A 21,133-nucleotide genomic window follows, 5' to 3' on the forward strand; every position below is an offset into this window, starting at 1 on the left:
TGGACGCTCTACTGTAATCAGGTGCAGCACCGGATCCCGGTCCCTGCAATGATATTCTAAGTAAGTGCAAGCAACCCGGAGTTCTGGTGGATCTACTGTGCGCTTGGCAGCATCCTTGTTGTGAGCTTTCTGTTTCATACTTGTAAATGAGATTAGATGCTTGTACTTCAAGTACACAAGTACAGTGCTGAAGCGAGAGCGTGAGCCCGTTGTATTGTGAATTTGCTCGCTAATGTTATCGACAGAGCAAACGCAGAAGACGATACGGGGTCCTTGCCTCGGTCCAAAATGGGTGGGGGATGTTTAACGCCCTTCGTCTATGGCCATCAAGGCTGTTTACGCAAGGATGCTGCGCTCGTATGAAGCGAATTGCTGGGTGGCCTCCGAGATGCTAACCTCGATCTTTCGCGCGCCGCGCTCCTACAGCGAAAACACACACAACAACAAGTTAGCAGACAAGTAGGACGTCTGAAATCGCTGCGCAATACGAACCAGGAGTGCATCGAGAGTGAACGCGTCGATGAGTTGATTGCTCTGTTGAAGAACAGTAAAATACAACGTATTAGTAAGAACATTTACTAGGCGCGGTGGACAAGTCAGCGCGTGGTACGTACGATGTAAATGGCAAGCTCCTCCGCGGACGAGTGGATGATCGGCAGCAGCGAGCAGTCTGCCTTCGGAAAGCTGGCAACGAAGAACACAGTCAGACTAGCTGCGCTACTTCACACGAATAATCTGCAACAATAACAAGTACACACCTGAACTTGGCATTGTCTTCCGTGAGAAGGTGGACATTCGTGTCATCAAACGAAATCTGCACGACGCCATCACATCAGTCAATTGGTTAGCCCAACCTTCCAAACAGATTGCCCTTGGCCGCAACGTTCATACCTTCAGAGAATCGCTGTTCATCGGCACCAGGAACGACTCGTTCAGGTCCTTGCAGATCACCCGCGAGATCTTCTTGATCTCACCGAAGTCAACAACGTAGCCATCCGGGCCCACCTGTCCCGTGATAGTGACGGCCAAGCGGTAGTTGTGTCCGTGCAGCTTCTCCCGAAAACCCTAATAAAACCCCGCCATAACGTTATGCCCAGCCCGACCGTAGACCTTCTACACATGGGCAGCCTAGCTCACCTTGTAGGCGATGAAGTGAGCGGCGTTAAACTTCATGTAGTCCTTCGACACGTGCACCTTAAACACTTCGTTGTAGCCGTTGCCCATGGGGTTGGGCGTGGGCGCAACGTGCGTGGCTGGCGCAACCGCCGTCGTCTGGGCGTCGCCCTTAGTTGCCGATGCGCCGCTGGAAGACGCCGCCCCCTCCGCCAGGTACGGCTGGATCTGCGCCTTGACGTCCTCCGGCGTCTTGACGCAGCCGCGCAGGTGCGACGCCCAGCGGTCCACGTTGCGCGAGGTGATCTCCTTCTCGCAGTAGCTGCATTTGACGGGGCCCTCGGCCACCTCGCGCGTCACGTATGTCTTGACGATGTTCTTCTGGTCGGTAGTGAGTTCCTTGCCCATGTTTGGTCTGGTGGCGTTGCGCTTGCGTCGCTTGGAGGCTCCGCTATCGGCTGCGGCGTGCGGGAGGCTGTGGGCGATCCTCTTGTGCTCCTCGTCAACTGGTGGCATGTGCCTGGCCGGAGGTGAAGCACTGGAGCTGCTCTCCCATCAAGACAGAGGGATTTGATTGGTGGAAATGTGCTATTTGATGTACAGGTACACAATTTCAATGATCGACTAGGAAAAGCAGCTTCAACAAGCAGTGCAGCGCGGCGATTAACCCGTTCACACGATCGTCGTTCGCAGAGCCCAACTGACGTATGGGCAGGCATGCCAATACGACCCGGGGCAACAGCGACAACACTGAGAGGCGAAAATATATAACAAGGCATGCCAGCAGCTCGACGGCGCGTGGTTGCACTCACTCACGCGCCAATGCGGCACGCTGGTAGCGGCGGTCTATTGGTCGGAGACAGCACGCGGGACGACACTCAGGAAGAAGTTCATGCTCACGCCGAGCAGCAGGCCGACCTTTTGCTTGCGGGGCACGGAGCGGTCAAGAAGCTGGTGAAATAGAATTCGACGCACGCACGCAAATATTAGTCACCAGTGCAAGCACTGAAGCACAACAGCAGGGACTCACCATCAAAAGCATAAATACACCAAGCAAGAGGCCCATGAGGAACCCCCACAGAAATTCAGTGCCAGTGCCTTCATTATCTGCTGCCAGAATGGAGTTGTTCATGCCGTTCATGTCGATCTGCGTATCCATCGCGATGCGGGCCGTCGGCACAACATTGAGAGCTGTGCACAAACAACCACCAAAGTTACTATGCCAGTTTCCCCCATTAGGCACGCCCACACAAACCACACCGATACGTACCAAACTCGGACTGCGGTCCTTGGGACGCCATCCACTCCTCTTCCAGTCGGTATATCCGGTCCTCACTGCTCTCGCCGGGGACGCGCTCCGCCTGACTGATGTACACGGAGAGCTGCGGGTAGAAGTACAGGCGCAGTGCCTGGATCTCCTCCCGGCTGAGTCGGTCGCGGAGTCGGTCGAAGCCTCTCCTGGTGGACGGATCGTCTCTCTCCTCCGGGTCGCTGTCGGTACCAGCAGCTGCCATCTACACCGCGCGTCCCATTCAACGAGCGTTTCACCGCGTCAGTAAGTGAAGACACAACAAAGGCAGCCTCCCCACCAAAATGGCCATCACCGGACTCACCTGGTTCACCACAGCCTTCGGGGGTGCCGAGCTGATGGCGCAGTGGATGAAGTCCTCGTTCTTGACCTTGCAGCTCTCCAGCGTGGCCTTGTCGTCCGACAGCATCTTGCCCTGGTGGATCAGGCGCAGGAACTTGCCCTCGGCATTGGCCTTCTTCTTCACGAGCTCCTTGAGCTCCGCCACGCTCGAGGACGGCGCGACCTCCAGGCGCAGCGGCTTCTCGCTGAGCGTCTTGACCTTGAGCACGATGCGGCCGTTGTTGTCCTCATTGATCGTGATGCCCACGGAATCCTCCGACAACTACCGCAGCAATAGCAATTAAAAATAATAAAAATAAATAAAAAAGCAAAATCAGAACCCATTCTTCAACATCGTCTCCCCCGGCCAAGGAAGGCAACAGCGCGCGCGCTTACCAGCGGCTTCTCCTCCGTGATGTTCTCCGTGTGCTCTGGCTCCATCATGCTGCCCGGATCGCTCTGTAGGCGCTCGCACGCCTCCCACGACCGCTCGCCGCCGACCTCTCTGCCTGCGCTGCGACTTGATCTGTGCGGTTTTTTCTCGCCCGCCCAGGCTTTTTTATCGGCGGCTAGGGATGCTCGAGCCAGTTGGATCTCTGCGCCGCGATTGGCGCAAACCATCAGTCCACATTCAGCCAATCCCCAGCGGTGGTAAACTACATGGTACAGCTATAGCTTACGTAACTTCTAACTGACACGTGATAACGTACGTAACGTTACGAACACCAGTTCAAACTTCGCACGCGTTAGTATTATGATGGCGGCCAGGACGCCGCGCGCGGGCTCCGACGGCGCGTCCGGGGCCCCTTCCAGCACTCCAGCTGCGCCCAAGAGCGACGCCGTGCAGGTAGCGGTGCGCGTGCGGCCGCTGAGCGCGAACGAAGCGGCGCAAGGCTCGGAGTGCTGCGTGGAAGTGACGGACTCGAGCGTGCTGCTGTCCGAGAGGCAGTTCGACTTCGACGCGGCCCTCCCAGCGTCGACCGAGCAGGTGCAACTGCGTCAGTAGCTGTCGGATGTATTGGAGGGTGCGGTTCGCTAAAGTTGCGCGTTGATTTGCGTTGTTTTCATTGCAGGAGAGCGTGTTCTCTGAGTTGGTGCGGCCCATGGTCGACCAGTTCTTCGATGGCTACAATGCGACGGTGCTCGCCTACGGCCAGACGGGGTCAGGCAAAACGTGAGTGTGTGTGCGACTGGGGAGAGAGGGATTGGAGGTCGGATATTGAGACTAATGGGTTTTATCTTTTGCATTTTTTGTTGGTGGTGTGAAGGTACACGATGGGCAATGAGTTTGCCGCCAGTGTAGCTCCCTCTGATCGCGGTGTCATTCCCCGTGTAATTGAAAATGTGCGTGGTCTGGAGACATTTGTATCGGAAGTATACAGTTGCTGACGAAGTAACCGGGTTTGAATGTAGGTTTTTGAACGAGTCAAAGCCTCGTCGAATCCAGAACACTTCGTGCTCAAGCTGTCGTACTTGGAGGCACGTGGACGTCGGCATGGATGTGCGATCCTTTGGTGTTCTAATCTTTTGTTCTGTGCTGTAGATTTTGAATGAGGAGATTCGTGACCTTCTGGCAAAATCTTCTCCGGATACGCCAACAATTGCTGGTTCAGGACTATCGGTGCGTGGCGATAGCGACCGTGGTATCATCGTTTCTGGACTCAGTGAACACATTGTGGGCTCAAATGATGAGGCTGGAAATCTTCTGCGATCCGGCGCTTTGACTCGTGCCACCGCTTCTACCAGCATGAACGCCCAGTCCAGTCGTTCTCATGCCATTTGCACGCTCACGATGGAACATCACGACGTTAGTGCGCCGGAAGGAGGCACGGAAACACGATATTCCAAGTTTCACTTGGTTGATTTGGCTGGTTCCGAGCGTGTTCGGCGCACCAACTCAGAAGGAGCACGGTTCAAGGAAGGTGTCAATATCAACCGTGGGCTCCTAGCGCTCGGTAACGTTATCAACGCGCTGTGTGAGCGCAGCCGTACAACCTCGGTAGCAGTTCATGTGCCGTATCGCGACTCGAAGTTAACGCGACTACTTCAAGATAGTCTCGGTGGAAATAGCAAGACCCTCATGATTGCATGCATCAGTCCTGCAGACATCAACTACGAAGAGACCTTCAGCACCCTTCGATATGCATCCCGAACCCGTAGTATTGAAAACCAGGCTGTGATCAACAAGGAAAGGAGCGCCGAAAACGAGGTGGCATACTTGAAACAACAACTAGAAATTGTGCAGCTGCAACTCTTGCAGCAGACGACCAGTACGGTGAACGGGTTAGTCCGTGTCGACACACAAAATGACATCGTGTGTGATGGAAGTGAGAAACCTGCTGCGAGTATTGAATCTCTGGTGGAGGAAAATCGCACGCTGAGGGAAGAACTTGTTCTGGCAAACAGTGCCAAGGAAAAGTGGAAAAAGATCGCGGATGAACTAACGGACAAAAATAGCAAAGCCGCATCCCAAGTAAATCAGTTAAAGACACCGACGTCTATCAAAAGACGCATATCAGGAGCTGATCAAGTTGCCAAACGTGATCATGGAAATTGTGGTTCATTATCCCGGCTAGAGCAGCTAAAAAGGTTTCAGAGTCAGAAGTTAAAATCTCTACCAGCCAAGGAAAGTATTTCTGCGAAGCGGAAGACTGTGGACATATCATCGGCAAGTAAACGGAATCGAATGTTGACAATGTCACCATCATCGAATACTCACGAGATTGGAAAGAATGCATTACCCAGAAGAAGAAGCTCAGTACTGTCTTCGCCTGATAAGAGAGGAAGGACCGGTGAACCTGATTCCCTAGCGATGGGAGCTATTACATCGCTGTTACAGCAGGTGATGACTTCTCACGAAGCTATTTTCAGTGCAAAAGAAGCAGTTCGAGTGAACCTATCTGATAGGAAGTCTTTGGCGTTGAAAATCGCTCAGCTTGAGAGCTTGCCTTCGTCAGAAAATGCTGAAATTCTGGCCGGCCTGCGGGTCGACCTTCGAAACAAGTCAAATAGCATTCGACTGCTACAACACAAGTTGGCGGGAATTGAAAAGACCATGTCACTGCCGTCGGGGCTCTTTCCTGCCAAAGTGGACACCTGCCATGAGCTCATTCACCATATCATTGAAGTTCTCAAGGAAGCCAAGGAGGAGTCCAGGGAATTTTCAAGTTGCCGCCGCGAGCTGGATACAATAAATGAGAAGGTTGCGGCTATGAAAGAAACTCACCACAAAGAGAAACAGGACCTAAAAGGCAAAGTAGATGCGGTGACGAAAGAGTTGGAAAAGTTACGGCAGCTAACAACGAAAAAGAAGGCTAACAAGAAACGCAAAGCACGCGAGTCATACGAAACAATGGACACGTTGTTCAGCAGCAGCGACGAAGAAGACGACAATAGTGCTGCGGATTCTGACTACGTGGATGATGAAGATCGAAAACCTAGCACCAAGCGGAGGAGGGGCAATGGCACGCCAGCAGCAAAAGCGGTGGCAGCAAAAAGTGCCGACGTCATGGAGGAAATTGATGAATTACTGGAGACGAGTGCAGCTACTTGCTGCTCCTGTCATGGAAAGTGTGCTACTAAAGCATGCGCATGCAAATCGCAGAACCGTGACTGCACTGATGAATGCTCGTGCGAGCCAACCAAATGCCGCAACAAGAGCGAGGGTACGTCGAAATCGACTTGTCCCGAAAACGGACCTATCCATCAGGCTGCTGCTCCTTCCACTACAGCAAGTGATGCGTCCGCGGCAAATTCCAGTAACACAATTCTGGTGTTGCAAGTGCAACAATGAGAAATTGCAGCCCCGGCACCATTAACTTGATGTCGCCTTAATTTAGCTGATAAAGAATTTTACTTGAAGTATGAAAACAAACCTATAGTAAAGAAAAGGAATGCCAGCTCATTCCATCTGGAGTCCGTCGTGTACTGCGTTAAGGATGAGAAACAAGTTTCACGAGGCTAGCCGCTTCGTGATGGGTACTTCCTCGGTTAACGTTGAAGGCTTCGACTCGAAGCCCACACAGATTTTTTGAGCCACCCAAGCCACGTTGAAATAGACTCGATGCACATTGAAACATGCGCTGTCATCTCAGCCTTCTGTAGCTCGTCGAAGAGTCAAGTAGTCAAAGAGTTAAGGGAAGCAGGATGTGATTCAGGTCAATGTACTTGAATTATTTCTTGCGTGCAGTCCTATTCGTGTATTCACCTGACCTCATCAGGCGGAAACTGGTCTACCATCGTCCTTATGCCGGGTCTCCAAACAGATCCATCTCTACTCCAGACTTCTCCGTTATGTAGTCATTGTCATCCTCATCGTCGGTATCGGAGGAGGCATGATGGCGCGTGGCAGCCTTTTCAGCACGGCGCGTTGGCGTGCGGATGCTCACACCATTCGAGTTTTTGCCATTGCTGCTTCCAATGCTGCCACCCTTGTGCTCCTTCTCACTCGTCCTTGACCTGGTGCGGATCACCAACGCAGCTTCCTTGGGCTTATGATACTGGTAGTTATTGTTGCTACTGGATGTCGACGAGTACTTAGCACGCAGTGCGCGCGTCTTTTCCTCGCTTTTCTTCGTCAGGAAACTCTGAATGAGCTGGCGCTCGTGATTTCCCATGTATTTCATTTGAACGTCCGTGTCAATCACAAGGAAGAGTTCCTGGTACTCGGACTCCTTGTGTGCGAACGTCGCAGCGGGTACAAAATCGTACGAAACCACCTCAAGGATGTCGATCGAGTCACGGTGGTACGGAATACGGGCAAAAGCCAGCCGCTCCGCAGGGATCGACAATGCAGCGCTAGCAGCAGCAGCCAAGTACGTCTCGGGATGGTCCTCCTCTTCCGAGGTTGAAATAACGACCTCCCGTCGCATATTCTTGACAAATCGCCACGTCTCGCGATTCACATACGCAAATTCAACAATCCGATGGTTCACCTCGGACGTCTCTGGCTCCGGCAACAGTTCTGCCACAATACTTCTTCCTTCATACACTGCAAGCTTTGACGCTTCCACAAGTTTTTGACCATCGACCAACACACTTGTCATTGTACTTTGACGCAGGTCGCGAAGTCGAATGAAAGACGGAGTGAGGTTACCGTCGTCTCCATTCACCAAGTTTTTCTCTACCAAGTCATCCCACACCTTTTTACGGATATCTTCCACCAGCATTTCCTCACTGATGACAATTTGGCTCACAAATGTCAGCAGTAGGTCGTCTTTTCCTGTCGCCACCAGGATTTCATCGATATCGAACAAATCATGGCTGTCACCGCCATCAGCACTTGTGACTGTTGGCTGGTCCTGGTTACTACCATCATCGTTTTCAGGAGAAGCTGAACTAGCGCCCGCCGGGTTATAGAACATCAACCTAAAGTTGTACTCGCCCGTGTTCAACGGAGTGCCCTCCAAAGCGAACACTGTGTGATTGGAGCCAATGGATAGTTTTGACAGAGTGCTATCAATTGCCTTGATTTCTACGCCAGCACTGTTGATTCCACGCAAAATCTTGAACTTGTTTGACGGCAAACCGATCTTGGTACTAATCCGCTCCTTCAGCGTGCGGATGGTCTCTCTTCGGTCGATGCGAATAGGCTCCGCTGGACTAGTCAAATATTTGAAGTTGACGGTGATCATATTGGCCTCACGTTCGAAGAATGCCTCAGCCGGTGACGCAAGGGTGAGGTCGGCTGTCTCCTCGAAATACAACTCGGTACCATTCATCAAATGCAAATCCATCTTCAGTCGCAAGTTTAGTGTACGGTCCTCTTCGTTCGCGTTTAGAATCTTGGCTGCGGAAATGCTGTATGTAGTAGCACTCTTTTTGATGAGTCGAACCTTATGGCCAACAGAGACAGAGAACTTCTTGGCAACTAGAGCGCAGAGAGACCCTACATTCGCGTCCTCCTCCACTTGGACACACCTCGCCATAAATACTCCACTGGGTGCGCTACCCGTGTTGTCCGATTCTGGGTCGACAAACCGTCGAATGAAAAGCTGTAACTTCGTCGGATCATGCTGCTCCCACTCCTCATTATCACTCTTCACCTCAAGGAACATCTGCTGACCAGCGTAAATGCCTAGTGACGACAACGTCATGTCCTCCTTGTCATCGTATGTGTCAGAAAGGAGGCAGTTATAATCGTTGTACCCGCGCAAGCGCACGTTTTCGATCGAAGGAAGTACCACATCCTTTTCTTTGCCAAACTCCTTGCACGCAATCTCAAGCGCCTCTCGAATTGTTGCGGTCTTGTACACATAGATCGCCTTCTCTAAGTTTTTAGGTTTTGAACCCTTCATGAAGAACTTGACCTGCACCTTTTTGGCCATCTCTAGCCGCTCTTGTTCAAGTCTGCGAATCTTATCTTCGTCAGCACGGATCTTGTCTTTCAAATACTGCGGAATGCTTTCTGGTAGAATCACGTTCACGTTTTTGTCTGCGTTTACCAGCCGATACAGGAGCATGTACGCGCAAGTGCTGTATCGCATGCTGTATGCCGAGCCACTGGCACCTCCGAACGCTGTCTGCAATTCCGTGTCCGAGATCTCACTCACATTGGAGTCATTAAAGTTGTACCACTTCCCGGTATCTAGAGATTTAATATAAGCGTAGTAGTGGCCGCCCAACGCGCTGCCAGAGTGAATGAGAACCGAGTACAGCTCGTACACGTGCGGTCCTGAGCGCTTGATCATGACTTCGGGATCGAACGTGGGGCTCCATGTGTCAAACACAACGGCTTCATCCCCGTCCTCCTCCTCATCGTCATCGTCGTCATCGCCATCACTCTCCTCGTCGTCTTTAACAAATGTCATCGGCTGTGACTCGTCCATCGAAGAAAGACGGTGCATGCGTTCACCAAGAGCGGCCAGCCCTGGTGTCGGAGGCGGCGAGGAAGGCGTCGCAGGGGCCGCATCGTCAGTCGAATTGTGGTGGTTTTTGCCCTCCAACACGTGCCGCTCCATCGACATTTTTCTGGCGATCTTTCCACGGACACCGCCCTTCTCATCGCTCACGTACGAGTTCATATCCAGGTACTTGGGGAACGTCACCTTGTTGTGCAGTTTGATGCGGTTCATCGTGGCGTAGTCGAAGTCAAAGCGTTTCAGCTGCAGCATCAAGATGTACGGCAGCTTGGAGAACTTGAGTCCCTTGATGGCGTCGCGTTTGACCTTGCACCTGTCGCACATCCACTGGTTCTCTTTATTCAGCACTTCGGGCCTCAAAAACAGCTCGATGGCCTCCTCCACGGTCTTCATCATCTCGGAGGATCCGAAGGGCCGGATCACCAGCGACAAATCCAGGAAGTTATCAATCCGCGAGCTCTCGTAGCCGCACTCGCAGCACTGCACGTAATCCTTCAAGGACCCCTGGTACAGATCGTTCACCAGCGTCTCGTTCACCGTGCCCTTGAAGGATCTCTCGAGCGCGTCCAGCAGCACGCGGCAGAGCTCCTGCACGTCGTGCTGCTGGAACACGTCGGCCCCCGTCCAGCCGAAGCTCTTGGTCAGGGCCTTGGTGGAGATCGAGTCCTGCGTCGTGAGCTGCAGCTTGGCGAACAGGTTTTGCAGCTGCAGCGGGATGTTGTCTTCATCCGCCTCCTCCTCCTCCTCTTCTTCTTCTTCATCTTCTTCTTCTCCTTCCGTCTCCTTCTGCTCCGCCGCCTTCTTGGCCGCGCGGTGGCACGTCCAGTCGTACAGCCCCTGGCGGAACTCGGGCGTCATGAACATGCTCTGCAGCAGGCTGTTCATGTAGCACGTGGCGCCCTGGTTGGACAGCCCCGTGAACACCTTGCGCGGGCGGCTGTAGCCCGCCGAGCTGGCGTAGCTGCTGCTGCCGTTGCTGGTGTAGCCCGACGACTCGTAGAGCCCGTCCAGGCCCGACGAGCTGTACGTCGTGAGCGCCGTGGACTGCACGCTGGCGCTCGTGGCCGCGTCGTCGTTCTCGTTGTCGTCGTCCTCCGCCGGGCGCGGCAGCTGGCTCAGCACGGACGCCACCTGCGAGCGGTGCTGCTCGCGCGAGGCCGAGAAGTCGTCGTCGTCGCTCGAGTCCCAGCCCGTGCCCGAGGGCTTCGGCGCATCGGCCGGGCGCCAGTCGCTCATGCTGCGCTGCACTCGAGGGAATTCGCTACTGGAGAGAGATCTACCAGGTTGGGGAGGGGAGGGGTACTTTCGTGTGACGGTACACGAAAAAGAAGTACCGTGGGAACGAGGATACTAGTGACAACATGGGTTAGCTCATTTCTTCTCGGCATGTAGCAGACCTTGTGCTGGATGTGAGTTTTGCTCTAGTGACGCGTTGCTGGGGTGTTTGATAGCTTGATGCTGGCGACATAGGAGGATGCAAACGAAGGATCGGGTGAGTGCAGTCGGCAGACACAATGCGAGGATGCAGTAGCTATGCAAACAGTTTGTGGTCTTAGATATCATCGCTGGTCTGACGTCGACGAGTTCCAAGGCTCTACACCATGCGCGGCGTGGGAGACATGTTCTTCGCCAGCGGCAGCTCCTCGTCCGAGTCCTCCGAGCCGTAGTACGCCCTGTCGCGCTTGAGCGTGAACGTGTCGGAGAGGAAGTCCAACTCGCCCGCGCGCAGCTTCTCTTTCCGCCACATCGTGTAGCACACACCCATCGCCACGGCGTACAGCATGGCTGCATCGCAGCGGAGATTTTCAATGCAAAAGAAATCAACATCCACAGTAGCAGCAACCAATGCACCACGAATTAAACCACAACACCACATCATCATTAGCACTCGTAACCCACTTTAGACTCAGCCGAATACAGACAGATCCTGCCTGCGTCTATGACTGACATACCGGCTTCGAAGCAAGAGTTGGCACCGGAGTTCGGCGTCTTGGCGTTGTGGATGTACATCGGCTGCAGCTTCAGCAGGGAGCCCACCACCACCTGCATACAATACGCAGCAGCAATAGGCAGTAGATACACGGGGTCAGTCCGGCTGCAGTATCGGTGGAGAGTGCGAACGCGACCACCGAAAGCGTCATGTCTGCGTACCAGGAAGACGAAGCCGATGAAGCTGAAGATGGTGCCGCACAAGTAGCCTGCAGGGGAAGAAACAGACATCAACGGGGACAGGAGACGCGCGTCAGTCAACCGGGCGCCGCGAATGCACACGAAGAGCCCTCCTGGGGGACACATACCCCCTCCACTCATGCTGCCGTCTGACACCGGTGGACTTGTTCTTGCCTCTTGTGAATTGACCCAGCTGCTACTTCGCCCCTACGGAATATCGGCCAATCGCAGGCCGAGACGCTGGATACGCGGCTCTGAACAATAATATGGTGTGTCATACACTATTATGGTGTATCATATGTCATTATGGTGTTTCGTACGTAAACTGACAGTTGAAGTTGACGTCATACATTGCATTGCGCTCGTCCATCAGCTGACCACCTCAGTCTCCAATTGCAGCGGTCATGGGCGCGGCCAAGAAGCTCCGCGTGCTGTTCATGCACGGCTACCGCACCAACGCCAAGATCATGGAGGACCAGACGCGCGGGCTGCGCAAGGCGCTGGCGCCGCACGCCGAGTTCGTGTTCCTGAACGGGCCCATCGAGGCCCGCGGACCTTCGGACGACGTCATCGAGAAGCTCTACGCCGAGCACAAGCCCTTCTACGAGTGGGGCAGCTTCGTGGAACGCGAGCGGCCGCACCGACTCGACCCCGAGACGCAGGAGATCGAGTATCTGGACCAGGGCTGGTACCACGACTACGTGGACTGGGACACCACGGTGAGGTACATGGACGAACAGCTCCCCAAGCTCGGGCCGATCGACGCCGTCGTGGGTTTCTCGCAGGGCGCGCAGACGATGACGGCGCTCACGATGTGGTACCTGCATCACCACAATAAGCGCTGGTGGAAGTGCTGCGTGAGCGTCTGCGGCCCTCGGGTGCGTGGGGCTGCACTGCGTCCGCTGTTCGAGAACCCGGACGGGATGCCTCGGCTGGTGCCGGTGCCGTCGATTCATATCATCGGCAAGACGGATAAGTGGCAGCGTGGTTGCCAGGAGATGGCGGATATGTACGAGGACCAACCGGAGGGGGCAGCGCGCGACAAGTTCGTGTTCGAGCACGACACGGGCCACCGCTTCCCGTCTGGAGAGCGGCACGAACAGCTCTACGAGGACGTAGCTCGGACCATCCGACTGCATTGCGAGTGAGTTTCTGAGCCTAGAGCAGAGAAATATACGTAAATGTGTCTGCAGGTGTCTTGCACCTGTATGGGGGGAATGATGCTGACTGAACTACCCAGACTCATCACCCCGCGTGTTTGAAGTTCGCGACGTCGCAGTTAAACGCAAGGTTCGGACGTGGAGGCTCTTCAGTGAAGCGGATCCTCACATCCAAATTTGCCGACAAGCTAGCATTCGTCTTTGCCGCGCGAGTTATTCACCACCAACCACCTTCATGTCCGTCGCGAAAAAGCTTCGCATCTTGTGTCTCCATGGATACCGCACGAACGTGAAGGTGATGCAGGACCAAACTCGGGCACTGCGTCTCGCCATGGCCCCCCATGCGGAATTCGTGTTTGCTACAGCTCCGTTTGAGGCGCGTGGTCCTCCTGACGAGGTGATCGAGCGGCTGTACCAGGACCATGCACCATTCTACGAGTGGGGTCATATCAACAAGCTGGATCGCCAGCCTGACGGCAGTGACAACGGATGGTATCACCAGTACGTCGGCTTTGATCGCGTGGTGGAACACATCGACAAACACCTACATGACCATGGTCCCTTTGACGCTGCGATTGGCTTTTCGCAAGGCGGGCAGATGATCACTGCCTTGTCGATGTGGTATCTGCATCAGCGCAATGAGCGCCTCTGGAAGTGCTGCCTCATTTGCTCAGGCACTCGAGTGCGCGACGCAGGCTTACGTCCGCTCTTCGAGCACCCGGACGGCACACCTAATCGTGTACCGATCCCCTCGATACACTTGATAGGGAAGAAGGACCAGTACTACAGCACGTGTCGCGAGCATGCCGATCTGTACGCGGACGACCCACCAGGATCGACCTTGAGCAAGTTTGTGTTCGAACATGAGAGCGGGCATCGATTCCCGTCTGGAGATCGCTACCCAGAACTCTACGAAAAACTCTCCAATATGATCCGCGAACACTGCGGGCAGTAAGACGATTGACAACGGTATCCTACAGTCGAGAGTTCCCTAGTTGCTGCAAAAATATGATTTTGAAATTGTAGGTGTTTCCTGAAAAAGTGATGACCTACCTCGAATCTACGCAAACTGTGGCGTGCTGCCAAAATATATACTCAAGACACAATGCTAGCTCATACCTTCCAGTGGGCGAGCTGGGTCTTGAAAAGCGCTAATTTCGCCGTCCTTCACCTCTTACTTCGCAGTCTCAATTGTCTGCAGCAGGGTGCCTTGAATGAGCTGGTCGCCATTCTTGCCGCTGATGACAAGCGGAACGGCTTCCAGCAGAGCAGTCTCCATGCGGATCTTCTTTTCACTGTAGTCGTAGTCACGCTTCGCCTTCAGGAATGCAGCAGAGTTGCCCTCTGCTTCAGCGTTCGCCGAAATCTTCTCGGCCTCCTTCTCGGCAGCTTGAATTCGTGCCTCTGCCTTCACCTTCGCGACATTCACAAACTGCTCAAAGTCCGTCTTGAGATTGTTGAGCTCCACAATCGGCAGCGCTTTGCGCTTCACCGTCTTGGCGGTGGCGCTGGCGACTGCATCAGCCTTGTAGCCCTCCGCGGCCTTGATCTTGTTTTCATTTCTCGACACGTGCTCGGCGACTGTGACTTGAGCCTTCGCCTCTGCGATCGTGCGTCTCTCGTCACGGATGATCGCCGCCCGCACACTTTCAGCCTGCAGATCCTGGATCGCACGCTCGTTGTTTTTCTCCAGCGCCGTGAGCTTCTGCGTTTCCTGGTTCAGCAGGATACGCATCTGGTTCTCGTGGTTCTTCTCCTGTTCCTCCATGCGCGTCTTGAACGCCGTCGTCTCCTCCAGCGTCCTGGACAGCGCCACTGGCAGGTCCACATTGGTAACCTTCACGTTGTGGATGAAGACGCCGTACGACTTGAGCTTGGCGTTCAGGTCCGTCTTCATGCCCATGGCGAACTCCTCTCGCAGGTCGTGTACCTGGTCATGGCGCACCGAGTGCACGAGGCCACGAATGGCCTCCTCCGTCAAGCTGTAGAGCAGCTCGTCGAAGCGGTGCGCCCCCAACAAGTACACGAAGGTGTAGGCGTCGTCCTCCGTGGGGCCGATCTGGAAGCTGATGGAGATGTCGATGTCCACCATGACGTTGTCGGACGTGGGGCACCCGCGCACGGGGTTCGAGTAGGTGACCGCCTGCTTGGTGACGATGTGCGAGACGCGGTTCCACGCCGGCCAGAACATCTTGAGCCCTGGATCCATCATGCCGGCGTGGGCGTTCCACTTCTGCTTGAACACCCACAGACCCGACGGCACCTTCATGAAGGGCGTCATGAGCGCCGGGTAGCTGGGCGTGAGCACGATCGGGATGCGGCCGTCCGTCACCTTGGCGTTGAAGTGCTTCATGGCGTCAATGGGCTTGTGGATGTCCTTCTGCACGAGGTGGTTCACCCGGGTCCGGTAACGGGTCTCTTCTCCGCGGGTCATCTCGTCGGCTTGGTTGGTACTTGCAGGAGTGTGGAGCAGTCGGTAAGTTTGGAAATGGAGAAGCTGGGTGCAACTAGCACCTCGACTTCAAGGCCGGAAAGAACCTACGGAAAAACACGTGTGTAGCTAGAACGAAAGTGGAGCCATATACCCAGGGCCTGATATACCTGAAGCTACCAATGTGGGAATCCATCGATGACTGAAGACAACTGGTCTCAAGATTCCACTTCTCTTGGTGTTCGTATGGGCGGAATGTACCCATATCGCTTGAGCTTTGCACCGGACGTTGAAGTGCGTGTTCCGGCACCACAGACTCGAAGTCATTCCTGAATTTCCATCCAAGCGCACAAGTCTCACCCAACCCTCACCTCTCACCTTTCTCCATGGGCTCGGGCGGCAGCAAACTCAACGCGGACACGCTTCCTGGCGGCTCGCAGCACCAGACGCGCCTGCTGTACCGCAATACGTGGCGCGTGGACAGCACCAACCGCATCTTCGGCGCCTGCTACGACGGCAACACCGTCGTGATCGTCACCCCCGGCCGGAGCCTGCTCAAGCCCTACATCCGCATCCCAGAGGGCACCTACGCGCTCGTGCAGAACCAAGGCCGCGACGTTGACTACGTCAAGCCCGACGGCACCCGCACGCCGGTGTGGCCGCCGGGCATGCACTTCGCCTCGCTCTTCACCAAGAGGTCGGCCCTCGTGACCAAGCAGTACATTGTGTTCGACACGCCCGTGAAGGGCTGCAAGACTGCGGACGACGTGACCGTGGGTATCGACATGTGTCTGATCCTGCGCATCATGGGCGACGAGTCCAAGGGCGAAGACCCGGAGCTCGTTCGTCGCTTCGTGTATGAGCTGGGCCCCAACGGGCTCGAGGTGCAGCTCCGTGCTGCTCAAGACGAAGCTGTTCGGGCGTTGGCTCGCAGTGTGGAGCACACGGAAGTGTACCAGCTTCGTGACGGCACCATGCGCGAGAGGTTCAAAACGGGGGCACTCAACTTCCGCACGAACCGACATGCGAACGACGAGTTCCATTCTCCCAAGATGAAGGAACCTGTAAAGGACGAGGACATCCCTGCGGAGGACAAGGTGCTCTACTGCGTCACGGAGGACATCAAGCGCAGTCTGAACGACCAGTTCAACACGTACGGCGTGCAGATCACCAGCGTCGCTATCACGAACGTCACGCTTCCAGAGGAGTTCCAGAAGCAAATGGAAAACCGCACGACCCACCTGAGCGCCATCAAGGAGCAGAACATGAAGCAGTTGAGTGACATGCAGATGCTGCAGTACAAGGAAGAGATCGACACGACCAAACTCAAGCGCAGGATGATGTACATGGAAGAAGAACAGACTGGCAAAGCCAAGTGCGCTGAAATCCGAAAGGGTATCGACCTCATCAACGCACAGACAAAGCTTGCAGATGAAGAGATCAAGCAGAAGACCACAGTGACGTGCAACAACATCGATGTCGAGGCTTCCCTGAAGATTGCCGAAATTGAGGCCGAGACCGTGGGAATCGCGGCGGAGAAAAACGCCCACTGTGACGCTGAGATCGACCTCATCAACGCGGAGAAGGCAGCACTGCAGATGCAGTTGGATGCCACCAAGGATGAAATCCGCGCCACGTCCGAATCGAAGGCCGCGGAGATTGTCGCGCGCGCCGAGGGTGCAGCTGTTAGTAAGCTGGAGAAGGTCCGCAAGCACGAGCTGGAAATGAAGAAGCTGGACATGCTCGGCTCACTCGCTCGAAACAAGAAGACCGTGGTGTCGGGCGACACATCGAACAGTCTACTGTCGGAGGTGCTCGTGGCGAATCGCCAAGGCAACATCATGCTGAACATCGACGGCGTGGTGAGCAGAGCTGGCGGTGGCGGCTTCGTCTAAAGGCAACAATCATGAAACATTTCGAGCGGATCGATGCCAAACGCAGCAGTGCATCAGCAGGCAAGATCAAACTGCCGGTTGAAGGCAGGCGCCAACGATCACGGTGACAACATAAGATCGAGCCAACACAATACTTATTCAGTCCATAGTGATACCGCAGCATGGTGACAGCGTATTAACAACGACTTTTTTCGACGTTCAAACACTCGTGTACGGCGTAGTTAGTGAAGTGAGCTGGGTTGTTTGTCCGCAGCGGCCGGAGTGCCGCCAGGTGGTTGATACGGACCTCCCAGCTCGGCCTGCTGCGCGCGGTGGCGCCGGCTACTTCGCACGTGCGTCGCCTGCTGCAGCCCTTCAAGGAGGGCGCGCCCTGTGGCAGTACTCTTCATCTCCACAGTACTGAGCACTGTAACTGTACCAACCATTGACACGCTAGACAACAGCTTGAAGAACAATTCACCATTGCTATTGAGCAGGGCAAGCCGTTGAGTTGCAACCTGTAAGATGCGCGCAATGCGCTTCGTGGTTTACGCGCAGAAAACCGACCAATCAGAGCCGCTCTGCTTACGTCAAACGACGCTATCGTCGCTAGTCGCCATTGCATTGCGGCGTCTCCGCCACCTCCCTGGGCTCCGAGCGAGCTCACTCCAGTAGCTAGCTAACTGCCCGCCGATCTTCCAGCCATGGCCGCCACCTTATCCGCATCTTCACCGCCCAAGAAGAAACTGCGCGTGCTGTGCCTGCATGGCTTCCGCACGAACGTCCAGGTGATGCAGAGTCAGACGCGCGGGCTGCGCGACGCGCTGGGCCCCGACGCCGAGTTCGTCTTCCTCAACGGGCCGTTCGAGGCCCGCGGGCCCACGGACGAGATCATCGAGCGCATGTTCGGCGACACGGCGCCGTTCTACGAGTGGTGGGGCGCCCGCTACCTGGAGAAGGAGGAACGGGAGGACATCGAGGCCGAGGAGGGCGTCCCGAGGGGCGCCACCAAGCGCTGGTGTCTCGAGTTCGAGGACATCGACCAGGCCATCGAGTACATGGACGAGAAGCTCGGCGAGCTGGGCGAGTTCGACCTGGCCGTGGGCTTCTCGCAGGGCTCCATCATGCTCACGATCCTGTCCATGTGGTATCTCAAGAAGGCTAACAAGCGCTGGTGGAAGCTCGTGCTCTGCGTCTGCGGCGTCTACCCGCGCGGGATCAACGTGCGCGAGCTGTTCGAGACGCACGAAGGGCAGCAGATCTTGGTGCCCGTCCCGTCGATCCACGTGGTGGGGCAGAAGGACAGCTTGTACGAGGAATCGCTCGTGCTCAAGGACATGTACACGCCGCACGCCAAGGGCAGTCCGCTGGAGCGACGGCTGTTGGAGCACGACGGAGGACACAAGTTCCCGTCTCCTGGACGGCACCAGCAGTTCTACGCAGACTTGGCCAGCACGATCTGGAAGTTCTTTGAAGACTCGCGTCAGAGCTCGGTGGCGAGACTGTAGGGAAGAGATGCAGATGAAGTTCATATAGCGCCTGATAGAGAACAGCAGCAACCACCAGAAAATGTAGTCGACGTATGCCCTTGTCTTGTTAAACAAACTCTGCTTCAGCTTCCGCGAGGTGACAGAAGCTTGTCATCTTGCCCCTGCCCGATCTGTGCACGTCACCCCGCTTGAAGTTGGCCATGGTCTCTGCTCAGTCGACATTTTCCAGCGCGTCCAGCAGTCCTCAAGACTTGAGTCAAGTCGCTGCTATGGTGATCGTCGCCGAGAACCTGCCTCGCCCCACGGCGCTGAGCCCGCCTCCGTTCGAATCCTCCAAAAAAATTCGCGTGCTGTGCTTGCATGGGTTTCGCACCAACAGACAAGTGATGCTGGATCAGACCCGCGGCATTCGGGCGGCGCTGGGGGACGCAGCTGAATTCGTACTGCTCAACGGCACGTACGAAGCGCGCGGAACGAGCGACCCAATGATCGAGAGCGCGTACAAATCCAGCGCCCCGTTCTACGAGTGGTTCGAGAACCAACTGGCCGACGGGTCTCCGCTGCTCTACAACGACGCCGAATCCTCGGCCAAGGCTCGGCTTCAAAGTGGAGCTGACAAGGGAGAGGATCACGCGTGGAGTCTCTCCTACAAGGGCATCGAGCAATCCATGGTCAGGATTGACGAGGAACTTCGTCGCCATGGCCCGTTCGACGTCGTCATTGGGTTCTCGCAAGGTGCAGCACTGCTGACGATTTTGACGATGTGGTACCTGCACCACGGCAACATCCGCTGGTGGAAGCTTGTCATCTGCGTCGGAGGTGTGGATGTGAGCGGCGTCAACGTGAAGTCGCTGTTCCTGGACAAGCAAGGTAACCGTGTTCCTGTGCCAATGCCATCGATCCACCTCATAGGCAAGACGGACCCACTTTACCAGGAATCTCATCGTCTTGCCCTGTCCTGGGCGGACAAGGCTGATCCAAACAACTTCAAGAAGTGGATCTACGAGCATGACGGTGGTCACAAGTTCCCATCGGTGTCGAGAAACCAGAAATTCTACGCGGAGTTGGGGCGGGCCATCAAAAAGCATTGCGGCAAGGGCTCAGACGTTGTATGCAAGCTCTAACCTGCTCGGCGTTGATGGCGTTTTCTTTAGCAACGACCAGCAGCTACGCTGTGCAATTGAATTTTCGTGAATTCAAGTTCAGCAAAGTGAAAAGAGAAAGAAACATAAAAAGTCGCTGGAAGTACAAGGCTCATGCCTGTGGATCGAGCATCCTCGCATTCCTCAAATTCCATGCTAGATACTTTGTACTTTCGATCAGGTTGGGGGTCACAGATTTGAAGAGCAGGCTGAACTAGTCGTGGCTACGGTAAACTGATGGAGAATCAAAGTAAACACGAGATCACATCAAAACGGAACTTGATTCAAGAGTTTTGCTACGAACTGGTCGTCACTGTCATTTTTTGCTCGTAGGTGTTGCGTAGTGAGCTGGTTGTCGCTTAAGCCGAGAGGCCGAGAGCCGTGCAGTTGGGCTTGAAGCTCTCCGCCAGTTCCAGCACGTTGATCGGCACCCCGAAGTTGATCACGCAGTCCGACGGATCGAGGGCGAGTAGGTCAGCGATGAGCGAGTAGCAAGCCGAGGTCACGCACATGAGCTTAACTTGAGCCGTGGTCGGGTAAGCCGAGGGCGGGATGAACGTGTAGCCCGACGCAGTCTGGCACGGAGACAGGTTCGTGTCCGAGGCGAGGGCCAGAAGCTTGGCAATCTCCGAGGAAGGGCACGTGGTATCGTTGTAGGCAGCAGACTGCGTAGCAAGGCAAGCGACAGCAGCGGCGGTGGCGTAGGCAAAGGTCTTCATGGTCTTGGAAGAGGAGGAGAGTGGAGGCAGGGAAGCTGTTGTTGGAGCTTTGAGGAAGATTGAACAATGAACTCCTGTCCTAGTCTTGAAACGGAACTCCTGCTGCAGCGAGCTCAAGAGCACAGTGCTCTCGTCAAACAGCAATCGCCTCCGACGTTGAATGCCCCCAGATAGCGGGAAGATCGATCTTGAAGGGTGAGCCGTGTGGCAATTGTGACTGCCACCGTCATGAGCGTGGCACGTGCTGCGTCGGCTTCAACAAGGATGGCATTCAGGCGAGCTTTGTCTGTGACTCTGAGTCACTGACTCACTCGGAAAGTCCACCCAACGCGATCCATTGAGTGACTAGCGTGGCACAGCGTAAAGCACGGGGTGTGCCTGACCTACGGACAGCTTCAAGTTAAACTGATCCCGAGGTCACTTGACTCAAGTCTCAAGTCTTGAGACCATCCAATTCGTAGAGGAGGCAGGCACTTCCGCCGTTGCAGCGCTCAAAACCCACAGTGTGGCTGCTCGGTCAGCTTCAAGAAGGTAATAAGTATGAA

The 21,133-nt window shown here is 55.1% G+C and overlaps 12 protein-coding genes across 12 annotated transcripts; 6 read left to right on the top strand and 6 right to left on the bottom strand.

Annotated features, from left to right (window-relative positions):
• Window positions 1–336: 336 nt before the first annotated feature.
• On the bottom strand, window positions 337–1,629 carry IUM83_15492 (RNA helicase; the record flags this gene model as incomplete). Its single annotated transcript, XM_067940312.1, has 6 exons — window positions 337–420; window positions 493–534; window positions 615–684; window positions 759–814; window positions 892–1,065; window positions 1,138–1,629. 6 exons carry the CDS (start codon window positions 1,627–1,629, stop codon window positions 337–339), a joined length of 918 nt encoding a protein of 305 aa, XP_067780147.1.
• Window positions 1,630–1,959: 330 nt separating this feature from the next.
• Window positions 1,960–3,187, bottom strand: IUM83_15493 (Ubiquitin family protein; the record flags this gene model as incomplete). The annotated part of the gene is made up of 5 exons (XM_067940313.1): window positions 1,960–2,064; window positions 2,144–2,304; window positions 2,384–2,627; window positions 2,727–3,026; window positions 3,140–3,187. 5 exons carry the CDS (start codon window positions 3,185–3,187, stop codon window positions 1,960–1,962), a joined length of 858 nt encoding a protein of 285 aa, XP_067780146.1.
• Window positions 3,188–3,350: 163 nt separating this feature from the next.
• IUM83_15494 lies at window positions 3,351–5,328 on the top strand (the record flags this gene model as incomplete). The annotated part of the gene is made up of 7 exons (XM_067940314.1): window positions 3,351–3,394; window positions 3,473–3,731; window positions 3,817–3,917; window positions 4,012–4,087; window positions 4,157–4,222; window positions 4,287–5,216; window positions 5,320–5,328. The coding sequence occupies 7 exons, from the start codon at window positions 3,351–3,353 to the stop codon at window positions 5,326–5,328; spliced, it is 1,485 nt and encodes a 494-aa protein (XP_067780153.1).
• Window positions 5,329–6,987: 1,659 nt separating this feature from the next.
• IUM83_15495 (ubiquitin carboxyl-terminal hydrolase 47-like) lies at window positions 6,988–11,166 on the bottom strand (the record flags this gene model as incomplete). Its single annotated transcript, XM_067940315.1, has 4 exons — window positions 6,988–10,806; window positions 10,884–10,905; window positions 11,001–11,061; window positions 11,145–11,166. 4 exons carry the CDS (start codon window positions 11,164–11,166, stop codon window positions 6,988–6,990), a joined length of 3,924 nt encoding a protein of 1,307 aa, XP_067780117.1.
• A 31-nt stretch (window positions 11,167–11,197) lies between these two features.
• On the bottom strand, window positions 11,198–11,913 carry IUM83_15496 (uncharacterized protein; the record flags this gene model as incomplete). The annotated part of the gene is made up of 4 exons (XM_067940316.1): window positions 11,198–11,388; window positions 11,556–11,646; window positions 11,755–11,801; window positions 11,901–11,913. The coding sequence occupies 4 exons, from the start codon at window positions 11,911–11,913 to the stop codon at window positions 11,198–11,200; spliced, it is 342 nt and encodes a 113-aa protein (XP_067780152.1).
• A 263-nt stretch (window positions 11,914–12,176) lies between these two features.
• Window positions 12,177–12,920, top strand: IUM83_15497 (putative serine hydrolase (FSH1)-like protein; the record flags this gene model as incomplete). The annotated part of the gene is made up of 1 exon (XM_067940317.1): window positions 12,177–12,920. One exon carries the CDS (start codon window positions 12,177–12,179, stop codon window positions 12,918–12,920), a length of 744 nt encoding a protein of 247 aa, XP_067780151.1.
• A 343-nt stretch (window positions 12,921–13,263) lies between these two features.
• IUM83_15498 (putative serine hydrolase (FSH1)-like protein) lies at window positions 13,264–13,887 on the top strand (the record flags this gene model as incomplete). The annotated part of the gene is made up of 1 exon (XM_067940318.1): window positions 13,264–13,887. The coding sequence occupies one exon, from the start codon at window positions 13,264–13,266 to the stop codon at window positions 13,885–13,887; it is 624 nt and encodes a 207-aa protein (XP_067780145.1).
• Window positions 13,888–13,981: 94 nt separating this feature from the next.
• Window positions 13,982–15,366, bottom strand: IUM83_15499 (uncharacterized protein; the record flags this gene model as incomplete). The annotated part of the gene is made up of 2 exons (XM_067940319.1): window positions 13,982–13,985; window positions 14,153–15,366. 2 exons carry the CDS (start codon window positions 15,364–15,366, stop codon window positions 13,982–13,984), a joined length of 1,218 nt encoding a protein of 405 aa, XP_067780144.1.
• Window positions 15,367–15,749: 383 nt separating this feature from the next.
• Window positions 15,750–17,258, top strand: IUM83_15500 (Myosin protein; the record flags this gene model as incomplete). Its single annotated transcript, XM_067940320.1, has 1 exon — window positions 15,750–17,258. The coding sequence occupies one exon, from the start codon at window positions 15,750–15,752 to the stop codon at window positions 17,256–17,258; it is 1,509 nt and encodes a 502-aa protein (XP_067780203.1).
• A 683-nt stretch (window positions 17,259–17,941) lies between these two features.
• Window positions 17,942–18,745, top strand: IUM83_15501 (putative serine hydrolase (FSH1)-like protein; the record flags this gene model as incomplete). Its single annotated transcript, XM_067940321.1, has 1 exon — window positions 17,942–18,745. One exon carries the CDS (start codon window positions 17,942–17,944, stop codon window positions 18,743–18,745), a length of 804 nt encoding a protein of 267 aa, XP_067780154.1.
• Window positions 18,746–18,996: 251 nt separating this feature from the next.
• IUM83_15502 (putative serine hydrolase (FSH1)-like protein) lies at window positions 18,997–19,851 on the top strand (the record flags this gene model as incomplete). Its single annotated transcript, XM_067940322.1, has 1 exon — window positions 18,997–19,851. The coding sequence occupies one exon, from the start codon at window positions 18,997–18,999 to the stop codon at window positions 19,849–19,851; it is 855 nt and encodes a 284-aa protein (XP_067780206.1).
• A 377-nt stretch (window positions 19,852–20,228) lies between these two features.
• On the bottom strand, window positions 20,229–20,588 carry IUM83_15503 (elicitin-like protein RAL7A; the record flags this gene model as incomplete). The annotated part of the gene is made up of 1 exon (XM_067940323.1): window positions 20,229–20,588. One exon carries the CDS (start codon window positions 20,586–20,588, stop codon window positions 20,229–20,231), a length of 360 nt encoding a protein of 119 aa, XP_067780204.1.
• Between the last annotated feature and the right edge of the window lie 545 nt (window positions 20,589–21,133).

The sequence above is a fragment of the Phytophthora cinnamomi genome (genome assembly GCF_018691715.1).
Source record: "Phytophthora cinnamomi strain GKB4 chromosome Unknown Contig128, whole genome shotgun sequence".
Taxonomy (NCBI): Eukaryota; Oomycota; class Peronosporomycetes; order Peronosporales; family Peronosporaceae; genus Phytophthora; species Phytophthora cinnamomi.